The sequence below is a fragment of the Excalfactoria chinensis genome, chromosome 2 (assembly GCF_039878825.1).
Source record: "Excalfactoria chinensis isolate bCotChi1 chromosome 2, bCotChi1.hap2, whole genome shotgun sequence".
In the NCBI taxonomy this organism is placed as follows: domain Eukaryota; kingdom Metazoa; phylum Chordata; class Aves; order Galliformes; family Phasianidae; genus Excalfactoria; species Excalfactoria chinensis.
Window position 1 is genome coordinate 21,492,474 of NC_092826.1, and position 26,220 is coordinate 21,518,693.

The 26,220-nt window shown below is 42.6% G+C and overlaps 2 protein-coding genes across 2 annotated transcripts in view; both read right to left on the reverse strand.

Moving 5' to 3' along the window:
• Positions 1-10,197, reverse strand: part of CPQ (carboxypeptidase Q) — a 153,201-nt gene extending 143,004 nt beyond the window's left edge. Inside the window, exon 1 of the mRNA XM_072328974.1 lies at positions 10,078-10,197. The gene's annotated coding sequence lies outside the window, so the exon portion shown is untranslated. The remainder of the gene's footprint in view (positions 1-10,077) is intronic.
• A 9,469-nt stretch (positions 10,198-19,666) lies between these two features.
• The window catches only part of SDC2 (syndecan 2), a 55,465-nt gene continuing 48,911 nt past the window's right edge, over positions 19,667-26,220 (reverse strand). Inside the window, exons 3-5 of the mRNA XM_072330243.1 lie at positions 24,167-24,300; positions 23,226-23,361; positions 19,667-21,972 (exon numbers count right to left, since the gene is read on the reverse strand). Of these exons, the coding sequence (XP_072186344.1) occupies positions 21,809-21,972; positions 23,226-23,361; positions 24,167-24,300 (434 nt within the window). The 3' untranslated portion in view covers positions 19,667-21,808. The remainder of the gene's footprint in view (positions 21,973-23,225; positions 23,362-24,166; positions 24,301-26,220) is intronic.

The window sequence follows — 26,220 nt, forward strand, 5'->3', positions numbered from 1 at the left end:
CTCCTATATAAAACAGCCAGAAGTAACAGCATAAATCTGAGCAGATGTTCAAAATGGAGTTAAAGATTGTCTAAAGCATCTTTTGGAGGGCTGTGTTTACTTCTCAGTACATAGAAGTACTATTCATGTGCTCAAATTAAAGTATTTGAGTATAGTAGCACTGGACTAACAGCATCACTTACCATAAACCACAACTGCTTTTTATTAACATGCTTACATGACGAATCATCCCTCAAGTTAAAGGTAGATTATGCATAGAGTATAGTTCTCAGATTCAGGATCAGTAGCCATCGCCTTTGAACAGCATTTTCAAAGAGACTTGAAGCCATCGGTTGCAGGAAATGATTGTTTGCTTGTTTGATTTCTTTTCAAATTTTCATCAAGTAAGTTCTTAGAAAAAGACCAAAAATGACATAATTACTATATTGTAATATATTTTAGATAATGTTGTTAATACAAGTAACTCTGCAAGCAAAATTAAGCGTCTCGGACTTGCACAGATGCATATGCAGAGGCACCACAGAACATATTTGCACAAACACCAACAGCAGTTTCACAATAAATGACCAAAAGCACCAAAGCTAAAACTTATTTATGAGCTGCACTGGAAACGGCTTTCCAACACAGCAAGAAATATCTGTGAGAAGAAAAGTGGTTTACTGAACCTTGAAACTGCCTTTTCTCAATACAGTTATTGTTTGAATCTCCTGATATTAGAGAAAGAAATGGAGATTCCTTCTCTAAAACACTCAGAGGTGCTTTGTTCTAGCTGTCCTACTATCTGTGGTACTCTGTCTGACTCGGATACTTGACATAGTCTTGAACGTGACTACACAAAAGCTGATACTGTACTTCAGCATCATGTCAAGGGAGAATACTGATTTTGGCAAACTGGAGCTGACTGTGTATTCGTATATGACATTTTCTGGCACACATTTTACAGCATCTGGCACACGCTTTGTAGCATCTGCAATACTATTCAAGGCAGAATGTGATCAACACTCTTTCTGCAAATATTATGTGAAGACATCTCTCTGTCTTTGCACTGACATGACTTTAAAACTGCACCTGCCCAATAATACTTAGAGATTAAATAAGGCCAAAGAAGTTCAGCAGGAAACAAAACAGCTAAAGCATTCCTCCTAGGCCACTGCTGCACCACTGCCTGGAGAGCCACAGCTCTGTTGCCTGACCCTAAGTTTCTCACTCTGTCCTGCTCTTGCATGTCACAGCCAAAACTTATAGGTCTGCTGTAGTAAGTTTACCTACAATCAAGATCTTCTCACAGCAATGTGAAGTAGCCTGGAACACAGTAGGAGATGAAGCCAGTTCTTCTTTAAATCACTATTTAACTACCATGTTAGCAAAGTGGGGAGGGCTCCCTTGTACTGGGGCACCTCTGGCTTTTACCCTACCTGGTAAGTAGCCCTCTGCAAATACCACTTTGGGAATGTCACCTCTATGTTTCTAGTCACAAGACTCATCACTAAGCAGACAAAAGTTTGCACAATTAACACGGACAGAGCACTCCAATTTAACTGGAAGTCAGAAAAGGAGTGGCTGAGGCCGCCGGGTTTGCTCAGTGCAGAGGAGCTGAGGGGAGGCCTGATGGCGGCTGCAGCTCCTGACAGGGAGCGGAGGGGCAGCGCTGAGCTCTGCTCTGTGTGACAGCGACAGGGCCCGAGGGAACGGCATGGAGCTGCGGCAGGGGAGGGGTGGCTGGGGGTGAGGGACAGGGTCTGCACCAGAGGGCGGTGGGATGGAACGGGCTGCACAGGGCAGTGGGCACGGCCCCGAGTGCCGGAGTGCAGGGAGCGTTTGGACACAGCTCAGACACTGGGTCTGAATTTGGGGTGGTCCTGTGTGGAGACGGGAGTTGGACTCGATGATTCTTTCATCTCAGGCTGTTCTATGATTATGATTCTGTGATATTATGCATTTTTAGAGACTGGCGATCTTCAAAACCACCCACGTGCCTTGTCATATACTGTACAAAATTCAGGGGCTTTACACACATCATGAATAAGGAGCCTAACACTGGTACTCCTTTAGCAAATCCAGATGATGGTCAGTCCCTTCATAAACTGAAATGTAAGTGCCAATTAAAATGAAACTGATACTGGAGGATACATAAAGTATCACTTAAGAATCAGTTACCCATATTGTGGCATAGATTTTATCACACGTGTTAGCTCACAAGAAGGAACAATTCTCGGGTGGAGTTTGCATAAAACTACAATTGATCCTTCAAAAGTGGCCAAAACATCCCAGTTATCAATGGGTGCAGATCAGCACTAACCTTGCAGCCCCGACTTCATGCTTACCACAGTCCTACTTGTTGACCACAGAACACTTAAGTCCATCTGGAGAGCAGAGAAGTCATCAAAAAGTCTGCATGTCTTAAACAGATTCCCCATCTCATTGACAGATTAAAGCTCTTTCTACAGTAAAGTTACCTCCTGCTTACAGAAGAGCAGCTGAGCTCTCACAGTCCTCCATTCACAGTCGCAGTGATGCTCTCTGCCAGCTGTTCCCTCACCACAGCTGACAATGTTTCCCAAGCAAAAGGCCAGCATTAGCTGACTTTCATCCTTTCTATGCCACTCCTCTGCTGGGAGAGGAGACATTAGATAGCATGCTTTATTTAGTTCATTTTGGAAGGTTGTACAAGATGCCTACTCTAGTTATTATTATTTATCCGCTGTGCATCTATTTCTTTTTACAGAGAGTTCACACAGTGATAAGCTCACAATAGTTACTTTCATGTAACATTCTTCAAAGGAACTTTCCCATGCTCCCACTTCTGTTTACATGCTGCTAACTAGGCTGCATGTTCTACATTTTCAGAAAACAGACATCTAAATACATTTGATTCTAAAACCAACACGCTGTTAAGATGCAATAGAGAAGTACCCACATCTTCCAGCACTACCGTAACGAGGAAACGCCAAATGAGATAAAGCAGCAAGTGAAAGGAAAAAGAAAAAAGTTAGAAAGTGAAATGCCTACTTATTATTTCTCTCCCCAGAATAACTGCTCTGACTTTGGTAAACACTTGAGACCTACAAAAGCATTGGTGGTGGGTCTGACAAGAGTGCGGGGTATAACTCAGTGCTCAGATCGCTGTGAGGGCCGCACCATAATCCCAGACAATGGCTCTAGTTTCAGAAAAACAAACGAGTATATAGAATCCAGATATGCTTCACAGACACATGTACACAGCCCAAATGGATTTTAGCTGTTGGGTTCATCTTCCGACTTAACATCGGGGTCACCAAAACAGGCTTCACTTTGTATGTTTGTTTTTTATCCTCCTACTTTAAATAAAATTTGCCATATGATTTGGATCCAAGAAACACGGGATATATCACCATTGGTAACAGATATCTCTTCAAATAAAACTTAAAGCACACATTAACTTTGTTCAGCTTAAACCTTAAAAGCTTAAAAGCTTAAACCATAATGCAATTTTCACAGACTGTTAAAGTACAAATAACATTAGACAGGAGAGCATGATGTGGAAGAAAAAAAAATACATCAGGATTTCCAGCTGTGCCAAAATTCCCATTCTACGGAAAGCATGAAGTCTTGCTCACTTATGAACTTACTGCTGTTGTGTCAATAGGATTATCTTTACTCAAAAGCAATACTCTGAGCCAAAAACTTAGACCTATGAGCAATGAGAGAACTGCTAACAGAAAAAAAACCACACTGAAAAATACATTTTTCTCTAGGGAAAAAGCCTTGCTAATGAGTTTTCAGCTCACCTACAGCCATATGTAAACACAGACAGATAATCATTTTATTCTTTATTATATCTGTTTCCAATGAAACAAAAAATTCGTTGCCTCAGCCAAAATTAAGGAGGGAGGCTGAAGGCAGCTGTTACCTGCAATGAGCACAGCAAACTGCAAAGAGATGCTCTGTCTATCAGGGCAAGCTGCTCCCCCCACATTTCTTCTAGATCAGGCACCAGATTTGCTAGAAGAATTCAGAGGTGCCCTGTGGTTCTACAGCAGTCCAAAGTGAGGCAACTACCCAACAACTCTGTAAGATCCACTCCTGCCAGATGAGTTGGGTTTGGCTATGTTGGGTCTTTATAATAGTTATGACTGGACTGTACCCCAGATAAAGCTGCAATGCAAGATGTATTTGCTGGTTCAGGCAGTACGACATGCTGGAAACAAGCACATCTGTCCTCATTTGATTATTCCTTGAAGAATGGCCATGGAGTGATTTGTGTTCATTATCACCCTTCAGTCAAGTTTCTCTTTGGTCCTAACAGATAACTCCAAAACAAAACATGAATCAGAGATCTTGGGTTGGCAGTAATGAGTATGCAAATAAGCACAGGTGTATGTTAACAGCTGATGGGCTATGCAGTTTGGACCAGTCATGGCTTAAGTCCATATAAGTCACAGCTACAGTGGCTCTGTCCTCCCAGCTGCCTTTCACTCACACCAGAACACTGCTCATGTGGTCAGGCAGCACGCTGGTTCTGGGAACCAATCCAGTGAAAAATACATCCATTCTTGTTTCCAGAAATTAATCATAAGCATTAGTACCAGCAGGTTATTGTCAAGGAGAAAATGAGGGTGTCCTACTCAAAGCAAGGTTGGACTGTGGCAGTGCAGACATCCTAAAAAGCATCCTGAAAACTGCTCCTTCCATCACCTCTGCTACTGAAGAGCCTTGGGCAAAGGGATGGATGGGTGGCTGAGGTGGAAACCTCTGCAGCAACTGCAGCTGGATTTGACCAGGAATTAACTCAGAACAGATGCAAAGAACTTTTCCAGCCTCTTCTACAGCCCCTTTTTTCTTTTTCCTTCTTAACACCCCCTATAACTCTTTACCTAACAACTATTTAAAGATAACCAAACTCAACTCAACTAGTAATTAAAATCAAGCTGACTTCTCCTTGTAGGGTATCTCACATTGCATCAAGAAGGTAGAAACTGTCTGCTCTCTATAATTCTTGGTAGTGCTGAATACATCACCTGCAGTTAGTGATACACTTTTCTGGTATTATTATGACAACTTAGCTGGTTGTCACAACAGAAAATATTCACTGCCCAGTGCAATATATGATCAACCTGAAACAAATCAGTTACTTAATTTTTGTTTGCTTCCAAAGCAATGAAGGATTTCAACAGGGTATAATTCCAAGAAGTGTTTTTGCAGCCAGCCAAGGAAGGACAACCGTGTTTTGTATGGGAGAGCACAACTAGAGAGTCCTAGGAGGTGAGCCCTGTCATTCAGAACAAGAAGAATCGACAAGATCAGAAACACTAACCCTAAAACCTGTGGAGAGTAGAAAGCAAAACCATTTCAGATGAATCAGATTTATGCTTTAGTTTTCAACAGCTGAGTCTACAGCCTCAGATCTCATTTTAAAGCCTCAAAAAAAAAGCACACTCTTTTCTCAAATGTCTATTGGCACACTCACAATATTACGTAAGCGCCTTTTGTGGGGCTACTTGAAACACCAAATTACTTTCAACTCACTTGTCTTATGTAAATTTAGTCAAGTGCCTCCTCCAAAAAACAAAGGGAAAAAAAGTAATACAGAAATTAAAGGCACGGGATATCAATATACAAGTAATGGATGAAAGCTAGAAAAATTAAGGGAGGAGTGATCTCATTCCCTTTCATCCATAGTGTTCTAGCAGGAAATGTACTACTGCTGCATGCGAGTAAAAGATCAGACGCCACAACCAGCAACTGCAAAAAGAAGAAATAAAAAGAAAAATCAAACAGACTAAAAACCAGAACTGTTTCCTTGCTAAACTGATGTTAAAACAGGCTTCACAATGGTGACAACTGCCAGCCAAGCAAAAATCAGTGGGGTCACAAAACAGGTTTGGACAAATCCTGAACCAGTGGCAAATGCCACTGTTCTACTGAAGGCAGGATGGTCAGCTGAGCAAGTTTAATGTAATTCTGCTTCGTTGTTGGTATTTCTTTCAATGTAATCAAAGGCTATGACACATTACCTGAGATTAGCCTCCTCTCACTGTAACATACAGCACCTCGACTTACAATTCATCTTGGCAGGTTAAGAATTAAGAAATATCTAACTAGAATCTTTCTTTTCTTTTACAGCCAGGTTTTATGATTGCAGATCTTTTTCCACACCTCTCACTGCAACGGGTGCTACAGAGAAACAGCTTCTAAGAGATACTTTTTGATCCAAATACCTGTTCGCTGAATATTTCAACTGAATCCCAATTTGGCAGCAACTAAACCAAAGGAATCTTTACTTTTCTCCCTCATAATCGCTATGGAGAAAATTCTTCATACAGATCTATGCTAACTAGACTTAGAATCATAGAATCATAGAATTACTCAGGTTGGAAAAGACCTTGAAGATCATCAAGTCCAACCGCAGCCTAACCAGTACCCCATCTCTTAAAAAACAACCACGAAACAACACCACAACAACAAACCTCTGCTAAATCATATCCCTGAGTACCACATCCAAACGGCTCTTAAACACATCCAGGGATGGCGATTCAACCACCTCCTTGGGGAGCCCATTCCAGTACCTAACCACCCTTTCTGTAAAGAAGTTCTTTCTAATATCCAACCTAAACTTGCCCTGGCGCAACTTAAGGCCATTTCCCCTCGTCCTGTCACTTGTCACTAGTGAGAAGAGACCTGCCCCACTCTCACTGTAAGAACCTTTCAGGTACTGGAAGACGGCAATAAGGTCTCCCCTCAGCCTCCTCTTCCTCATACTAAACAGCTCCAGCTTCCTTAGCCTCTCTTCATAGGGCTGATTCTCCAAGCCCTTAACGAGCCTCGTTGCCCTTCTCTGGACCTGCTCCAGTACCTCCATGTCTTTCTTGTGCTGAGGTGCCCAAAACTGGACACAGTACTCGAGGTGAGGCCTCACCAATGCTGAGTACAGGGGCAGGATGACTTCCTTAGTCCTGCTCACCACACCATTCCTGATACAAGCCAGGCTGCCATTGGCCCTCTTGGCCACCTGGGCACACTGCTGGCTCATATTCAGCCGACTGTCCATCAGCACACCAAGGTCCCTTTCCGTCTGGGAGCTTTCCAGCCACACCTCCCCAAGCCTGTAGGATTGCCTGGGGTTGTTAAAAGACTCCAGGAGAATTTTACTATTCTTCATATCTGGGCAGAATCATAGAATCATAGAATTACCCAGGTTGGAAAAGACCCTGAAGATCATCAGGTCCAACCGCAGCCTAACCAGTACCCTAACTCTAAAAACCCTCCACTAAATCATATCCCTGAGCACCACAGAAATAAGAAATCCAAATGAGCTGAGTGTCTCAATGTTCTCTGTTTAAAACAGAGCAAACCAAACAGTATCGATCTCAACAGCCTCTTGTAGGATCACAATACCCACAGTATCATTTTTAAAACTACAGGCTAATGAGGTTAACGTTTTTCTCAAGCTGACACACATTTCTGTCTTCTATTGTAAAGTTTAAACAACAAAAAGAAAGAGTAGAACATTGTCCGCAGATTCTGCCAGAGCTTTTGACTTAACCGAGTAATTGGCATTTAGGAGATTACAAAGCAGAGCCCAAAATTCACTATTGCCATCAGAGTGAAAAATGTAAGTAACTGAGGGGTCAAATGAAGAAAGAACTTACATTCATTTCAGTACCTTGTGATTATTGTAGACATTTGGTAACAAAAACGTGAAAGATTACCGCAGTGCAGTTTTTGACAGATAATATTTCCTGTCCAGACAGAAGAGAAAGAACTGCAGAACTTCAAGATTGTAATCGTTTCGTACATTTCTACGCTCAAAGTACTTTTTTTTAAGCAAAATATTTCACCCCTGCAGCTGCTATCTCTTAGATGTACTGCCATCCTTCATTTTCATCCTCCCACAACTGGAAAGGAAGGAAGAAATGACAAGACAAAGTTTTCAATCTTAAAACAAGAAAGTTTATGTGCTATAGCAGGAATAGATAAATGAATCCCACGAGCATTATGAGTTTCTGCAATCGTATCAACAATAAGAGGCTGCGTAAGTCGCTTCCTTTCCCGAGCCGGTGTTAAAGACACGCAGACATTCACAAAACCACGTTGTAAAACTAAGAAGAATTTATATGAGCTTTTACTGACAGATGTCTCCCAAAAGAGGTCACTGCCAGGTTGCTCTTCCTCAGCCCAGATTTGCAATCTGTTCGTATCTGATTTAGTATCTTATTGTTCTGCTGTTCAAAAGAATTATATGTACTTTAAACACCAAGAAACAAGATCGAGTAAGACAAAGGCTTAGTATGAAACTGTAAAGCTGCAGCGGCTCCGATCCAAGTTTATCTGCACAGACTTCATCTTAAAGTCTGAAGCTGAGAAAAGCAACACTGTAAAGCACAACTCATACATGCTATTTAAGATAGAGCAGATGCGTCTGAGGAGTCAAAGTTTACAAGGAAAGAAGCCTCATGACCTCTCGCAGATGCAGTAGGCTTTACAAGGTTTCTTTGGGGAAAGATGCATTGTACTTATTTAAAATAATAATCATCTAACAGAAGGAACATCAGAGCAGACTGGAAGGTGTTCTAAGGAGTGACAGAAGCATGAGAATGGCTTTTAACAAAAGCCTTTGTCCTTGCATAAAAGTAACCAAAGAAAAAACAAGGCTAACCTCCCTCATCCTGGCTTAAACCCTACTGTCTCAAGCAAAGAAAGGTACATTATAAACAAAGACAGAGATGTAAACAGTCCTTTCATTCCCACACAGGGAATCTGTTCTCCAGTCATAGCAAGCATTGCTCTCTAAGAGAAAACACCCACGCACTCCCCTCTCATCAACAGGTTAATACGCTCTTACCACGCTTCAATACAAAAAGGCAACCAGATGTGGAACAGTTTCCAGAAACAGTAAAAATTAATCTAATTTTGAACGGAATGAAAACCAGACAGAAATATATATATATATTTTAAAACTAAAACCCACAAACTCAGGATTCCAGCTGGTGAACATGCATGGCCCTTCCTGAGCAGCCTTTTGGGTACTCTTCCAGCACCTGGAAAAGTCAGGTCCCAAAGTGCTGCAGCTTGAAGGCAGAAGAAAGCCGTCATCAATTAGATATAAACCCAACATGTGTATTTTGAACCAGTAGGACTCAAGAGCAGACTTGTAACCTGCCGGACGCAGCCACCGCATGGAAGGGCTACTCCACATCTAACACTTTCTTAGCAAAATCCATTTCGGCTTGCAGAATTCATTGGGTTGTTGGTTTGTTTTTTTTTTGTGTTGTTTTTTTTAACCTGATTTTTCTTTCATATATTTAGTAGTTCTATGAAATATGTATATAATTTTATACACGTATATAAAACTCTCTTACATACTTTCCCCTTTTGCGTTACCTTGGAAAAAGCAGTCTTTGAAGAATGAAGTCCTGCCAAAACAAACCTAACTGGTACTAGTTACTAGAACTTCCTACTCAGAAGCACTAGACCATTTTCCACGCTTGGATTTCTTCACCGTGACGTGCCATAAAACACACCTGACTATGTGATTTATCCGTCTGATATCTGTAAGTTTCATGTCTGGTGACATTTTCCAGAGCAACATCCTCCTCGGCCCAGCTGTTTCCAGGACAGCCCTGAGCAGCTATGCCTCACCTCGCACTGACCACAAAGCCCTGAGGCACGTGGCTATGGCCAACTACAACTGGGCACCGAGATACGTTTTAATTTCCTCCAAGAGGAAGGAAGTAGGAGGAACGTATTACTTCTGGCTGCGCAGGGCGGCCCGCAGAGCTACCAGCACACAGCCATCTGTCCTCCAGAGAAGGAAGGGCAGGAGGGGCCGGGCCGAGGGCTGTGACCCACCGGCTCCAGGCAGGCGGAAGACAGGGCGCCATTCGTGTGGAGCCGCAGATAGAGCGAGCGGGCGGCAGGAAAAGGAATCGAGGCAGCGCCCGGCCGAGGCCCCGCCATGGCCGCCCGCCGGCCCTCCTTGCCCCCAGCCAGGACAAGGAGCCCAGGCAGGCGCTTCCCTACGGCTCCCTCGGCCTCCCGCCCCGCCCTGCTCGGCTCCCTGCGGAGAGGAGGAAGAGAAGGAGGGGAGCAAAGACGCACCTTCCCCGAGCAGCCCCAGCGGCGCCAATAGGGCCCCCACCTCCGCCAGGCCTGCCGGGGACGGCGGGGAGGAGGAGGAGGAGTAGAGGAAGCTGCCGCGGGGCGGGGTAGGGGGACGGGCCGCTGTGGGGGCCGCCGGTGTCGTGCGGCTGGAGCTGCTTCGGCCGGCCCCGTTGCCAGCCCTCAGCCCAGGGCCGGCGGGTATTTGGGACCATAATTAAAACGCTGACGGCATCCACTGCGCTGAGAGCTGTCTCTCGTCTCCGTGCCGCTGGGAACGGGGCACGGGCACCACTCTGCGCGTCGCGGCCCATCCACAAGTAACGCCGCGTTCATTTAAATAAAGGCGTGTTTATAAAAGCACTTGGGTAAATGGGTGCAATTTCTTCTGTAGATAAGATCTGAAAATACAAACACGGGTCTTAATCTGCAAACACTTGAATTTAAGCGCTTGATTAGTTCCATTTAAGTCAATGGGGACTGCTCTAGTGCTCCCAGGTAAGTGTTTTAGGATCAAAGCCTTTGGCGCAGTTCCAAAAAGCTGCTCTATCAGGAAGACAGTGAAGAATTTCCCTCTAAAATCCAACGCCGTGCTCTAATATTCACATTCTCCCTAAGCGAAAAGCCGGCGGTGCTAATGAGCTTCACCAGCGGGTACCTCGGGGAAGGATGGAAGGGAAGAGGTGCGAGATAATGGCTGTCCCTGGGGGCCCAGCTCTCCCCTCTGTTGGTCTGAGGTGAGACACTTGTATTTCTTCACCTGTGCTTTTCAGTGGGCAATCTGGATGGCACGTTCTTGCGGCGTCCTCTCCTGCATAGGTCACAGAGTAATGCAGGATTGCATTGCACTCAAACTGCTACATTCCTCGAGAGCCCCGTTCCATTGAGGGAAATCGCTGATTAAATTGACCTGTTAACAAATTGTTGTTAGAGATCTGCCTGGCCTTCTGTCTCTTCCCTGTGTATTCTTCACATATCCTCCCTCATGGGCTGTGTCAGAGGCAGGGATTCCCTGAAGGAATTATACACAGTCATTGAGGTTATAAATCAGTGGTTGGATATCCTGCAAGAAAATGTTGCATTCTCAAAGGTTGTCTGAAACTTAACCGCCAATGCATGGATCTCCCTTTTGCTTCCAAGGAGAAAGAGAATGGAGGACAGGCCTTCAAGAAGGAACTAATGTAAAATTACACTTGCATTTGAATTTACAATCTAGGTTGGTTCCCTGCGACTCATTCCTTCTCTCTTCATTTTCCCCCCTTTCCATTAAATTACTTCCCAAACCTGATTTCCAATGAATTTTTCCTGGATTAGCTTCCCTTAATAATGCTTCCACAGCCAAGGAGTGAGAAGGATGAGTGATAATGAGCCACCTTTTTTCCCTGTCATCAAATAGTCAGAAGGATGGAGAAATCTTGACATGTCTGTCACTAATCCCAGATCAGAGGGAAAAGAACACACTGCTCACGTCTGCTGCTGTCTTTGCTTGTGAAGCAAGAAAGAAGAACGTGTAAAGAGACGTAATAACACAGCCTAGAACTCCACCCTGCTCCTTTTCAGCCAGGAACATGCATAAATCTGTTTATGGGTTGGAAATACATCAATACCCACTTAGCCCCAGGAAAGGTATTTCCATCACGCCCATCTCTTACGTTATTTTCTCATCTTTTGTGTTATTCACTAAACGCATAATTTTGTTTTCCTTTACTTTGCAGCTTTAGGACTTTCAGATTATTATTCTTCCCTCCTAGGGATTGTAATTTTACATCAGGGAGAGGCTGGAGCTGAAGAGATCTGTGTCTGGTCTCCCAGGCTTTGTGTACTACGCTGGGCAAAGCTGTAGCCCCTGCTTCCAAAGTCACCCGTGTGATCTATCCTGCATACATTTGGGTGCTTGAAGTCACCCATACAGATGTATCTTGAGAGGGCTGCTGTGATGACACTGGTAGGAACAGTGTCAGAGTAAAGAACTAACTTAATACTCGAGACAGGGATCGCCAATGTCTACATATAGATATAAACGTCAAAAATAATCAGAATTATGAGATTGTAACTGTGCTTCAGGGAATAAGCCTGTATCTAACTTCTCGAAAGGAGGATGAAATCTAATGTGAGGATGGATGACACTTCTCACTGAAGGATTTTTTCACCTTCTATTACACAGTGTGTGAAGCAACTGGTGCAGCGTGCTGTTAGACGCGGGGTACTGGCTGAAAAGAACTTGAATCTCTTCTGAAGTGACAGCTGCTTGGTACGTGCTTTTCCCTGCATGGCACAGGGATGACACTATTTCTCTGCGCTTTGTTTTTCCAGTCTGCTTATGCTACGTACTTTCTGGAGCAAGGTCTGCTTCAATGGCATTTCGAACTTCACTGAAGTCTCTACGATGTGACTGTATTAAAATAGTAAAGAAATCACAAGCATGTTCACATACTAATTATTATGCAAAGTCGGGAGGGGGAGGGGAAAAAAAAGTGTGAGATTTCTTTGAAAGGCTGCCAGGTACAGGTACAGACACAAAAGGTGTTTGAAGTGGGAGCACACTCTTATCAGCCTGAAGGAATTACTGATACAGCAGCTCCCCTTGTTCAGAAGGCTGCTCTCAACTTTCATTTTATGACATTTGTTTACTTTGCTGAATTATTTTCTTATTATTTTCCTGATTTTTTTTTTGTTTTTTTTACATTGGCTCCCAGGAGTCTCCTTTGGGTTCACACAGCGTTTCACTACTTCTAGAAGATTTTTGTTCAGCTCAGCTCTCCTTTGTAGCTTTCTGCTATAGCCAGGTAAGTATGGACAGCTAATTAATGTCGACTTCAGCTTTTATTTCCTCCTCTTTTCAGTTAAAGGAGCTAAAAAGAAATATTCTGAAGTTCCCAAGAGGTGCTGCTTTTCAGGTCTTCTTGGAAAAAAAAAAAGTGTTCATGTTTGACCTTGACTTGTATGTCTTTCCATTCGCACAGCCTGGCAGCAAATTAATATATCCTAATAGCGCACAAAGTGGAGAAAAAGGCAGAGACACTGAATGAAAGGCAGCAAGCACCTTATAGCATCTATCTTTCTGTGCAGTTTTGCTAGCTTTTCTGCTACTGTGTCAGAGACCTTTTTTTTTTTTTCACATTTCAAGAAGTTCATCGGCAGAGAACAGAACATCTGAAAGCAGTAGGTTGGTAGGGCATGCTTGCTTTGTGTGTGCTGCTATACAGGTTTACTGTCAGAAGTCTGCATTAGTTACCTTGAATTTCTATGCGGTTTCAAACTAATTTGATGTAAGGCAAGAAAATTCATCCTCTTCCTGAAGTGAAATTTCTTCTCTGAAGAACACAAGCCAACATACAGCAGAGCACTACTGTGTACATGTTCCAAGAATGAAGCAGTATTGGCATCTACAAGCCCTGGGTTCTTACCCAGTGTGCAGCAGCCTTTTGCTCTTACAGCCTCTCGCCGTGGGGGCAGGCAGCGCCTCAAGAAATCAGAGATGAACACACGTGCTCCAGGGACATAAAATTATCAGTAACTCGTGACCTACCCAAAATCCTGTCAGCAGAACTTGCTAGTCAGATATGGTCTGGCAATGGGAGTTTTCCTGTAGATAACCAGACAATTACAGTGACAGTACCTTGGACATACCGCAGAAAGGTTTTTATTGAGCACTGGCTGAATGTGTTCTGACTTGAGTCTCTTCACAAACGGCGTGACCTGTGCTGCCATTGATAGGGAGCGGAGAAAGGGCACCTGACGTGAAAACAGGGATTCAAGAAGCTTGCTTTCAAGAAGATTCCTGTGGATCTCCATGCTTCAAGTAGCAGTTGGTTCACCTGTATTAACAAGTTTCTCACTCCTGTGTTTACAAGAAAGAAAAGGCATATAGATACCTAACATCAATTATCGCATATTTGCATTAAGTATACATTAAATAATACTGCTCTAAATAACTTTCTTATGATGAAAGAATTCAATTATAAGCGCTTTCTCAGCGACTCTCAAAAGTTGTTTGCCCTCCTGTTTATATGCTCCCTTCAAGTACCAAAATGCCACAATCAGGTTTCCCTGGAGCCTTTTCCAAGCTAAACAAGCCCAGTTCCCTCAACCTTTCTTCATGAGAGAGGTGCTCCAGCCCTCTGATCATCTTCATGGTCCTCCTCTGGACCCAACTTCTCTAGATCAGCTTCAGTAGTGTGAGATGGAGCTTTTCTGAAGCAGCAGATAGGAGACAAATGGACAGAAACTGAGCGCCAACATTGGCTTCACAATCTCAACGTGCCTGAAAGTATGAGGATTCGGGTTTTGTTATTTTTGATGGGTTTAGAATGCAAACAGATTGAACACCCTATTCTGTACAAGGAGGCACCGAGACCCAGCTTTCCCTATGTGTTGTTCTGAGTTCAACTGCAAGACTCTGAACGGGCCAGTGAAGTCAACCAGAGATAATAAAACATAAATCACTTACACTCAAATATTCTGCAAGGGAGTCAATGCGCTGCCATAAGAAAAACCCTACATTTGTGGCATTTAACTGCAGAGTGTAATGGAAAAGTTTGTCCTCTTCTTCTGATTCTCTTTGGTAAATATTTAGAAGACAGCAAATTCTCACGCAAATTTCCATATGTCTGAATGACCACATTGTGAAGGATTTGATACACATGCTGAAAAATACTAAGAGCTGCTGTAAAAGGATGTATTACTTTTTAAATCATAGGATCATGGAACCACAGGATGGTCTGGGTTGAAAAGGACCTAAAAGATCATCCAGTTTCAACCCCCCCTGATGTGGGCAGGGTCACCAACCACCAGACCAGGCTGCCCAGAAGAACTGGTAGAGTATTTCATAGAATCTAGAAGAATCAGAAGGGAGAGGTTCTATGGAGTTTAAGAATCAGCATTTAAAAATCATATCAGGAAAGGCTGGTGTAAAAATCAACACAGCTCTCAGTAGTTGAACATGTTGTAAGAAGCAGAGACTGGCGGAGAGAAAAACGATGATTTCTGCTGTGAGGGCTGTTACAAAACACAGACCGTGAGCTGGGAGAAATCACAAAGCTGTCCATCTGTAGCCACTTTCAGAGTGGATAAAAGAGAACTTTAGACACTCTGACAGCTCTTCAGAAGGTATAAAATTCTCTTCTTTTTTTTTTTTTCATTTTCAGATGATTTTTGATAAAACAGCTTAGAAGCTAAAAAAGCAGGAAAGTTTGTGCTCTTCCAACCTATGGGAAACAAAAAATAAAGATCGCAATAAGAACCATTGGTTTAAAGCCTTAAAAAACACCATGATTGGAATTACAATGTGCCCCCAGTGGCGCAGTGGTATAAGCTGCTGCTTGCGGCACTGGAGGGCCCGGGTTCAAATCCCCCCTGTGGCGCAGGGGGTAGAAGTGCCGCTTCGCTACACAGGGGGCTCGAAACCTGGGAGTTGGACTCGATGATCTCTAAGGTCCCTTCCAACTCGCACGATACTATGATACTATGATACTCAGTTCCATCCACTTGGCAAAATGCTTTTACCTAATAAATAAGTTACTTTGGATAAAGAAGGGTACTTGGAAGCCAAAATGTTTTTGCTAAGCTTTCTTTCTGATTTGTTCTATGTATGGGTTCTTAATGAATATCAGTCCCCAGCAAAAAGCAGGTTGCAATAACACCTATGCGTTCGGGCAGCTGGTAAGTATTTATTGAACATTTTTAACATGAAAAGAAGGAAAAAACAGACTATAAGAATGTAAGTTAAGCTACGTAATAGCATAGATACATAAATAGTGTGTGCTCCTGAAGAGCAGTAATGACAAAATCGACTGTAAAATTATACGTAGTGACAAGTTAATAAGTCCTTTTGCTTCCAAGCCAATGACAACTAATTCTCTTCAGGAAAATAGCAGTGTGTGCAAAACAAGGCAAAATGTTATAAAGCAAGGTTCCTTGCTGCCGCTTTAGTTATAATCAAAAATTCAAACTGATTGTGATCCTTAGGGAAGACTTTACTCCAATACGCAGCCCAGACAACAGAGATTTTCGGGTGCTGTTCATCTTGCATCAGCAGCAGGAACCCCACGGCCCCTTTCCTAGAAACAGAGCCCTTCATTCGAGACATTCAGTCTAAACAGAAGTCAAACTGTGCCATGGGTAACCTGAGACTCAGTCCCAAGAGCTGTGCCTTCCCAAGATGTTTTCCCCCAGTCAGCAGTAACTCAGCTGGCACTGTGGGCTGGTCTAAGAGGAACACACGCTCCACTTTCTTTGACGAGAGATTCCTTTGGTTAGTTCTGTGGTAATGAAAATTATAGGGAGGAATGATGAAAACTGAACTTCAGACTGTTTTACATTCTTTCAATACTATTTAGCATGATGGTTGTTGACTTCTCCCCTGCTGCTATATTTAGAAAGGGGTGTAGGAGGGAGACGAGCGTTAGTATTATGGGTTATGACACAAAAACATCAGAAGTCGTTTCCCATTTCTTTTTGGTATCCTCTGGAGAGCTCCAATATTTACAGAAAGCTCCAGTTCCACCGCAGCAGCTCAAGGGAATGGGCACCCGTTTAGACTCTGAGACCACGCAGAGCTGCACGAGGTGGGTGGGTAACTGGGACGTGAACATTTTTCCTCCACAGAGCTTCATTTCCCACCACCAGATAAGCTTCAAATAACTGCCGCGCCTGGTGGAATTTTTGTTTCTTATACGTCAGCGCTTGGTTCATTTTAGAATTAAAAGAAAAACGAAGAAGAAAAAATATCCCAAGCTTCCTCTGCATTCAAAAAATCAACAAAAAAATCCATGGGAAAAAGAATAATTGCATAATGCCCCAGAAGAAACAGGCATGAATTGAAGTCACCTCCTGCAGAGAGCGTTGGGTCTGTTTATTTTAAATGAACTATTATGGATTTTGTAATGTTTTTCTGGAAGTTTTTCGTAAGCATTCCTGCTTCCTCTTGCTGCAGGCCAGGCTGAGGTACCAGGCTGGAGGAGCTCTTCGGACCTGACCTCCAGCCATGAGAGTGCGCCTCAGCTCCAGCCCAACTGTGGCAGTTTTTAAGCTGCAACATGTATTAAAAAAACTCAACAGCTTCACAGACTAAGCCATGAACACATCTGACACCAAATGGGAAAGCTTGATATCTCCCAGGAATAATAAAGAAACAGAGGAAGAGCTCAGCACGACCCCTCCGCTGCCTGTTAGGATCAGCAGCCGCCATGAGGCCTCCTCTCAGCTCCTCTGCTCTGGGCTGCACAAAGTGAAGGCCTCAGCTACTCCTCACACACTTGACCCTCCAGACCCTTCCCCATCTGCGTTGCCCTCCTTTGGACACTCTCTGATAGTTTTTTGTTTATGATTCCATTTAGATTGTGGCACCAAAACTTCACGCAGTACAGGCGACTGGGCCCCTCCCAAGCTAAGCTCGCACTCTCACTCTTTCCTCTCATTGCCCTCACAGCACCTCCTAGGGACAGCGAGAGGTGCATGGGGTCACCTCTGCAGATCCTCCACCCATTTTGCTGCTGTAATTCCTTTGTGAATGCCAGGGGCCCGTAACCAGCAGAAGCTGGCAAGGCCTGCAGCAGGCAGCATGGACCTATGGCTGGGGTAGCTGTGTGAGCCTCTCCAGCTACGACACCGACATCTGCCCACTCTCCTGCCTACAGATTCTCTCTGAAGAACAAATTCAGCACGACGGCAACAACTGAAGAAAACAAAAAGCCCTGTAACTTCCAGCAGAAAGTGTGTGCTGTCAGGATGGTTTCTCTTCCTGCCTTCTTACCATTCACCCCAAATTAATGTCTGTGGCTCCACGTGGCTCCTGCCTCCTCCCCAGTCCTTCACTACAAACTAAGCTCAGACGCTGCAGACACACGGAGGGTTTCTCAGCATTTCCACCCACACCAGAGACCATTCTGCACATCTGATGCACACGTGAAACTGTTTCACAGGGGTCAGGTCAGGAGACCACGTTTTCATTCGGAGCTACACCGAGCCCAAGTTTTATCATTTGTTTGTTTTTAAAGCAAAAATATACAACTCACTTGACTTCACAGGAGAAGAAAGCGCTGCAGAGAATCCTTCGTGCTGGCAGGGTTGGGTTACAGCTCCTCCACGTCCCACCCACACGGCTGAACCCAGCGCCTGGTCACCGGGAGGAAATGAAATACACATGTCAGCGGTCCTGCTCTCCCTTCCAGCTCCCAAGTAGAGCTGTTCTGCTGCAGCCACGGAGATCCCAGGACCAGAGGATGTGCCAAGAGGAGGGGCTCTTGCTGTATCTTTTCTTGGACAAACTGTGTATCGAAATCAAGCTTTCTGAGCCAGAAGTAATGAAAAAGCACTGCTTGGAAGGTTTGCATTTTCACACCAAGGCTCAGAGCTGTGTGATAGGTGGGCAAGAGCTTAAATGTAACAAAATTAACATCAAAGCTCCACGAAACTGGACAACAATACTGCAAATTCCTTACAGGAGATTATGCCAGTTTGATTAAGTGACCAGTAAGTAACAAACACGACTGCAAATTTAAAAGCAACTGCTTTATTTCTTCTGTTAGAACAAGAGTTTTCTTAGAGTTCTCTTCCCCCTCAGATTCCTCTTCCCTTCTCCTTGTTTCCAAGTTGGAAAGCAGAGGAACCAGGACGTCAACGTCTGAATTTATTTCTCCGGGAATAAAACAAAGGTGAGAGATTCCTTCTAATGTGAGCTCTAGGCTACCAGCACTGGGCTTCGTGAGCAAAGAAGCTAAAAGGAATTAACCATTTGTGGTCCAGAGAAAAATCAAAGCAGAATGGCTTTTTGATAAACTTTAAAGCCCATCGATCCCCAGGAAGCACCATATCAGGCTGCTGAAGACTTCCAAGTTGCCACATCAGCCCCAATGGAGAAGAGCCAAGGAGCCAAGGGACTGTGAGGAAAAAGCCACGCCAGAGCCTCAGACCCTGCTGAGAGCTGCGCATGTGGCACAGCACCCACATCCTGGCATGGGACCACAGCTGCCCAGCAACACCTCCTTGCAGCCAGAGCACTGCCAGAAATGCATCCAGGAAGGGGAGAACAAAAGGGAAGCAGAACTGGAGCCCAACCAACGCTAGGAAGTCTCAGTGTAAGAGAAGCACATTCAGCTGCCCATTTCTTCTGAATAGCGCTGCGGGAAGATGGCTGTCTGCATCAGCTGGGTTTCTAGACTGATGAAAACTGAACCAATGTTTATAACTGAGATTATAACGTAACAGAGAGGATAATGGGTGTGTAGGAGAAAAAAAAAATAGGTGAGTGGTGAAACAGAGCTGAAACTTTACCATTCCTTCTGCTTGTTAACGGATGCAGGAGGAACCAGGCAAGCATAATACAGGACAGCCTGTGTAATTAGCACAGATGTCTGCGTTGACTAAAGTGTCCTGGATGTTAGGTGTAGAGGCGGACTCTGAAATGTACAGATGAAAACAGCTTCTTAATATCAGTTTGCTTACAGAGAAGGAGACATTTTATCTGGCGTTAAATATTTACGGATATATTTCCAGCGAGATTCCTTGTAGCCTTAAAGAAAATTCAAATCTACTACCTTAAGCAAAGCGGGCTTCAAAAAACTGGATGTCAGACTGTACAAATAAAGTATTAGTTTAGGCATGGTAGACTTTATTTTGGCACTTTAACAAATGCTTTATTTTACAGCAGTGGCACAGCATTTGCCAGAAGTTTTCTTTTCTTGGCACAGTTATCTTAAGCAGTTATTTTACTAATTGAATTTCACTAAATATTGCACAATAAGATATACCTGTTAAATTCTTACCCTGTTTTTACTTGTTGAACTTGTATGGCTTCGAAAAAACCTGCCAGTAAGTATAAGTAATTTAAAAAGCAATATATTAAATATTTTTGCACAGGATAGCATTTGTTTGTTTCTAAATGACCACTGAACTTGGGACAGCAACAAATACAAGTGACGCAACTCTTATCTGAAGAGCTAACAGCTCTTATTTACAACACGGTGCCGTTCTGAGAAGCAGTTCAGCTCGACATCCCGAACATCTAACTCTGGAAATTTCAAAATCAAAAGAGCGGAGGTTAACAGAGCAGAAGACGAAGCCATTTGTCTGTGACAAAGCGTAATATAGGGAGGCAGACTATCGTCTTCTCCACGTGTCCCCCTCTCCAACACCTATCTGCGATCAAAGCAACAGAGCCTTTCATCTTCTACTTGGAATATTTCTTTCTTCTCTTATGAAGATATCCCACTCGTCTCAACTCTTCTGCTGGAGTCTGAGCAGAATGAAACAAATTTCTCCAAAAGGCCAGGGAAAAAAAAAAATAATAATAAAAGAAATGACAAATCGAAAACTGATATACACAACAAATGGAACCGGGTACTCCTTTGAATTTTACAGTACTGAGAACAACATTTGCAGGAAGAGCAGGTCTGCGTCAATACTGCCGTTAAATGTAACACAGAAGCCAAATGACTTGGAACCCGCACACCGGGTGTAGCACTGATACATTCCAGGCTTTCTGTGCCTCTTCGGCAGTAAATCTGGTCTGAGGATCAGCCTTATCAACAGCCTTTTTGGTTTTGTTTCGGGTGGATTTTGAGGACCTACTGGACGAACGTGGTGACATTAAAACATAACCACCGCAGACACAAAACGGAAAGCGTACAAAAGTATATCACAATGGAATTGTCAGTATTAGGCCACATGATTTATTCAGTAGTGTTTATGTTCCCAAATTACAATGATGTCTATCCATGTAAGACTACAAAAGTTACCATTAGAATTGTCTGTGCTTATAAAATACCAACATTTTCTTTTACTGTTATATACTCATTAACACCAGTCTGCGACAAGTTACATATAATCATAGGCACTTCAAAGGCTTTAAAAGACGTTTACAACTTAAATGCATTTTTAAAGAACAAAAATTTAAACCCCTACATGTACCTTCAAATTGCAAATAATTAACAAATACAGTGGCCATAGAAATCTGCAGCAACTTCTCAAAATACTGTTAGAGTCTTTGGGTTTGCTTAGGTTTGTCAGTAGCTTACTTCAAATCTTCCCGACAGGAGATTTTAGTAAGAATACGACCATACAGTTTGTAGTGATGATCCAATTTTACATGTTAACTCGCTGTTACAAATCTCACTGAAGCTACAGGTACGCTGAGAAACAATGCAAAGTGTAAAATTGATAATCTGACACTTAGATCTATACAAAGTGGAGGTTAGAGTTTACAGAGCTGAAAAATTACATTGACACTAAAAGTCACCGTTATCTGAATTATCTGAAGACAAATTGCACCATGACAACTACAAAAAGGCTTCTTTTTTTTCTCTTTTGGAAACAGATAAATTAATGAAATAAAAGCTAACTCGTAAGATCAATCTGAGACATGCTGACAAAAAATTAAACAGCTTCCATTGACTCATAGGATAAAGCAATCGTTTTCATTATATTTATGCATCAAGTTTTAAAAATGATTCGGTGAACACCAATGGTTCTTATAAAATAAATGCTTTGCCACTGTTATCCACAGAACGCTGCAAGTGTTAAGTTTTAATTTTACATTTTTAAAGGAATACGTGAAAAGTTTTAAATACAATGGGATTTTATCATAAAGGTGCCGTGATGGCTCTTTAATGAAAAAAAAAAAAAAAAAAAAGAAAAAAAAAAAAAGAAAAAAAAAAGATCTTCATTATTCTATGCAAAAGCTTTATTTAAAAAAGTTCAGTGATCTCATAAATAGAGACACTAAATAGGAATTTTATGCATAAAACTCCTTAGTAGGTGCCTTCTGATAGGCAGCACTAGACGGTTTACGTTCACCAAGGTCGTAACTGCCTTCATCCTTCTTTCTCATGCGATATACCAGCAGCAGGATGAGGAAGATTGCAAACAGAAAACCAATAACTCCGCCAGCAATAACAGCTGTAAGCAAAGAAAAAGAAATTCACAATGTGCCGGAAGAACGGGTCTGGAACCACCTCTCTTTTTCATCTCGCGCAACCAGCTTGCCATTATTTTCTGCAACTGTCTTGAACATGAGCAGCCTGATATGTATTCTGAGAAAGCCTGTTTATTTTAATGGAGGGAATCATTTAGGAGTGCATTTCACCTGCAAGCAAGTGATCCAGCAACCCACGGTTCTAAATAAATTATCAAAAGCTTGACTAATAAAACTGCCAATATTGCCAGAGCATAAAGCTGTAATTCACTTTTAATACTAAAATTTAAAAGCTTTTCAAGCTGATTCTCCAGCATTTGATGTTTTCAGCCTTGGAAGAACTACTTTGTTGCACCAGCTAAGAAATGTGTTATCCCATTTCTCCATGTGTTCACTCTGTGACTCCCAACTGAATTCCCTATTGATGAGTAATAGGAGAGAACACTTCATGGAGCTGTAGTAGAGACACTACATTCATCATGTACTTGCTAGAGTGTAGAAAGTAACAACTCCAGCTGGACTTGAAGAGCAAACCCGCATGTTTCTGCTGATGTGGACATAAATGCTGTTTCACGTTTCAGTGCTCTGGGGGAGATAAAGTCCAAAACTGTGTGACTTAATACTCCCACCCATGGCTCCCAACAACCCCTCCCAGGAGGTGGGGGAAAGGTATGCTTGTAAGCACAGGTCTTATACCATGAAGAAAGAAGGAAAGGAAGAAAAAAATGACATGAATCATATGTAGAAAAGCTACTGGAGAAAAAAAATAAAAAGAGGCCAGCCTTTTTCTCCCTGGGTCATACACAGAAATGGGCCCTTCACATCCTAGTGATGGTGCTCACCCATCCCTCTCCACCCACCCATCCCTGCTGTGAGCACCTCTGTTCTATCTGTACTAGACCACACTGTGCTCCTAGGAGAATGGGTGCGAAATACTTTTCTGCACTACAAGCATCAATCCAAGTTGCAACTCCTTCTCTGAGCTGTGGAAGCTCCAGATAGTCTGTAGGGAGTATTCAGTTTGTGGGTGTCAAATCAATTAGCAACAGTTTTTGGTATTAAAGAAATTGCCATTCTCAATCTCATCAAATCAACTGCTGACTACGTCCCTCCAAACATGTTAAGAACCCAACAAGAAAACACAGATGTTGAGTTTGTGCTGTTTGATGTGAATGCCTTTTATATTCTTTGCTCTTTTTTCTGTTGAGGTGGTAGACCCTTGGCAAACTACCCTTACCTGCCAGAACTTCTGTCCTCTGGAAGAGGTTTTCGGAATGCTTTTCAGTGAACACATCAGTGTCATCCCCTGGCTCATTGCTCTTTTTCTTGGAATCCACCTCGGATCTTTCCTCTTTATTGATTTCTTCAGGTGACTGTGGCACAGAAAGAAAAACAGCCCTTACAGACAGGATCACCACAGATCTGTATTGTCACTGCCAGCCACAGGCAGCTACAGAACTGCGGCAGCCCCACAACTGTGGCAGCCCCACAGGCGTGCTCCACAATATTCTGCGGTCAAAAAGCATCCCATGACAGTCACAACACATGGGATGCTTTTTGAGCACAGAAAGCTGTCCTAGATATTGAAAATGGAACTAATCCTCATCATGATGGAATGAAAAATCACTGTCTGGAGTTTTAAGAGCTCAGCAATCAGCTGGTAAACACTGTCTGTGTATAATAAGAATTACAGCCTCTGTCCGAAATAACAATTCTGCAATTAACACATCAAATACGCTATATTCAGAACACCACTGAGGATAACTGAGCAAAATATCACCTGCAGTGACATCAGAAAACACCGAAATGCTAAATGGAACCTAGGAAGTATTCAAACTACAGCCAAACCAAACAAAACGTTCCTTTCAGAAAGGAGAACTTTTGAATAACTCTTTGAAAGACATAAAAAAAGGGTATGGTTCAGATTCAAACGTATCATAAAAAAACTGTTTTCTGCATTAAACAAAAAATACATGTTTTACATGTTTCTCTTCTTTCAAGAGAAGTCATTACACAGACTTTCTAACAGAAAACTGAACAGCTCTGTATCCATTTAAATGGTTGCAGTAACATTTAATAAAAAATGTCCGAATGCTTTTTGCAATTCATATATAACATCAAGGCAACAATGGGGTACAGCAGAACTATTTGGAACGGTGTTGCTCTCTACCCACGCACCTTTGTTTGTGCAGGCATCTTGGTCTGCATTTTCACTGTGGTGGTCTCAGCTCTAGACGCATCGCTAGTTGTTGGTAACTTTGGAACTATTCTGGATGTTGTTGTCACTGTGCTGTCCTCATCTTCCTCAGCACCTGAAGGCAAAACAGAGGACATATCATTGACATTGTAATAGGTCTGGAAGAGTTTCACTTTTTGTTACAATGCTGAGGGTAGGGTGCTCGTATAGCCTACCCTTGGCAAATGGCTTAGAAAACAATGCCTGTTAAAATAGAAGTGCATGGACTCTGGAGTGGAAGCCAGTATATATATATGCATCTGATGTGGCCCTGTGGTCCAGCAGCCACCTCCAGCTCTCCCATGGCCACCATGGGAGCAGCACCTTGGAGATACAGCAAGGACATATGGGTAGGGGTCCTGCATGCCTAGACGAGGGGGCTTGCACGCTTCTGGGTCTGCAAGGGAGATGTGAGTGCACACCCAAATCTGCATGTGCATGTGGGATGCACTGGGATCAGCTGGAAATCTGTAGCTGCATAGTATTGTTTTGCAAGTGGCTGATGCTGTGGTTATCAGTCGTATGGCTGATACTAACCCTCAGCGTATAGTTCAACGATTGCCAGTTAATTACGTGTTATAAATCAGTCGATACACCTCTCCAATGTCGATTTGACTTATGCTATGTGAACTGCACAGTTTTTCCCTGTGACAAACTGTTCCAATAACAACAAAAAAATCACTTCTCTAGAGTAAACCCATTAGACCCTTAACTATAAAAAAAAACCAAGTAGCTGCCATCTACAGAAATGCTGCTATTTGATATTTCAGTCACTAGGAATACACGTGTTTTTAAACCTCGTATGAGTCAAAAGCCTTTTTCTTTTTAAATGCAGGCTAAGAAGACAAAAAAAAATCCCTAAAGACCTTACGTTTCATTTCCTCCACATTCAAAGCTCTGTTGGAGTATGAAGGCTCCTTTATAATAAGATAATGGATACGTCTAATAAATATCCTTTAGTGATACTGGGAGGCAGAAGAGACAGACAATAGACTAAATTATTGCGAGGTCTGAGAGATGAAAATAATAGATCTATCCGCTTCTCAGGAATCTCAATATGTGTTCTGCTCATTACAGACACCAGTTGCCCAAATAACTATTGGGTAATACATCTAGAAAATGTTCTTAAAAGTAATCCCTAGCAAATAGGAATATATCTTACAACAGAATAGTATGACTCAGTCATTCCAAACTGGCTTTTATCTTATTTTTCTAGAGAGAGAAAACAAGCTGAAAGATGAAGCACAAAAACAAGCTTTGAACTCAGAATTATATACATTTGGCTTTGAAAGAAAGGGTGTTAACAAGGCAATAGCCACGACAACTCCTGTGTGATAGAAAGGAAAGACTGAAATAATTAAAAAAAGCAGCGTATGAAAACTGCCAGCACAGAAATAATACTGGAGAACCATCCAGAGATACCAGAATTACAATGCAACTGCTCCAAAAAGACCTCACAACACGAGCCAATTGTTTTCCAGAAATACTCCTCAAAGATCAAAAGAAAAAAAAAAGCCCTGAGGAAAGATACCCAACAGGAACATTTTCCTATCTTTGCCTCAAGAGCTTTCTTTGAGAAATAAAGAGTTCTATGGATAGTTCAGCCTGCTTTACCTGTCAAAGTTTCTGCAAATTACACAAGACTTTCACAGTCAAGGAAATTAAAACTGGTGATCAGATTAAAGATCTGATAAATCAGACTTTGAGAGCATAAGAACTTCATTTTTTCTTCCCCTCTTTCTGTGAAATGGCAAATCTCATTTAATCAAAATCGTTCCTCCAAATCCTTAAATGCCACCTTTGCTTCAGGCAATAGTTGTGTCCACCTGATAAAACTGTGGAAGTTACAGGTCTGAGCATCTCTGGTTATGGACGATGCAGGTCTTGGGTATCTCATCAGCTGGTTGACTAATCGAGCCTCTGGACTGTCCGCTAGACTTGCACTACAGACTTCTCTGTCGAGCCTCAGAGTAGTCCCTGACAGTCCCCAAACTAC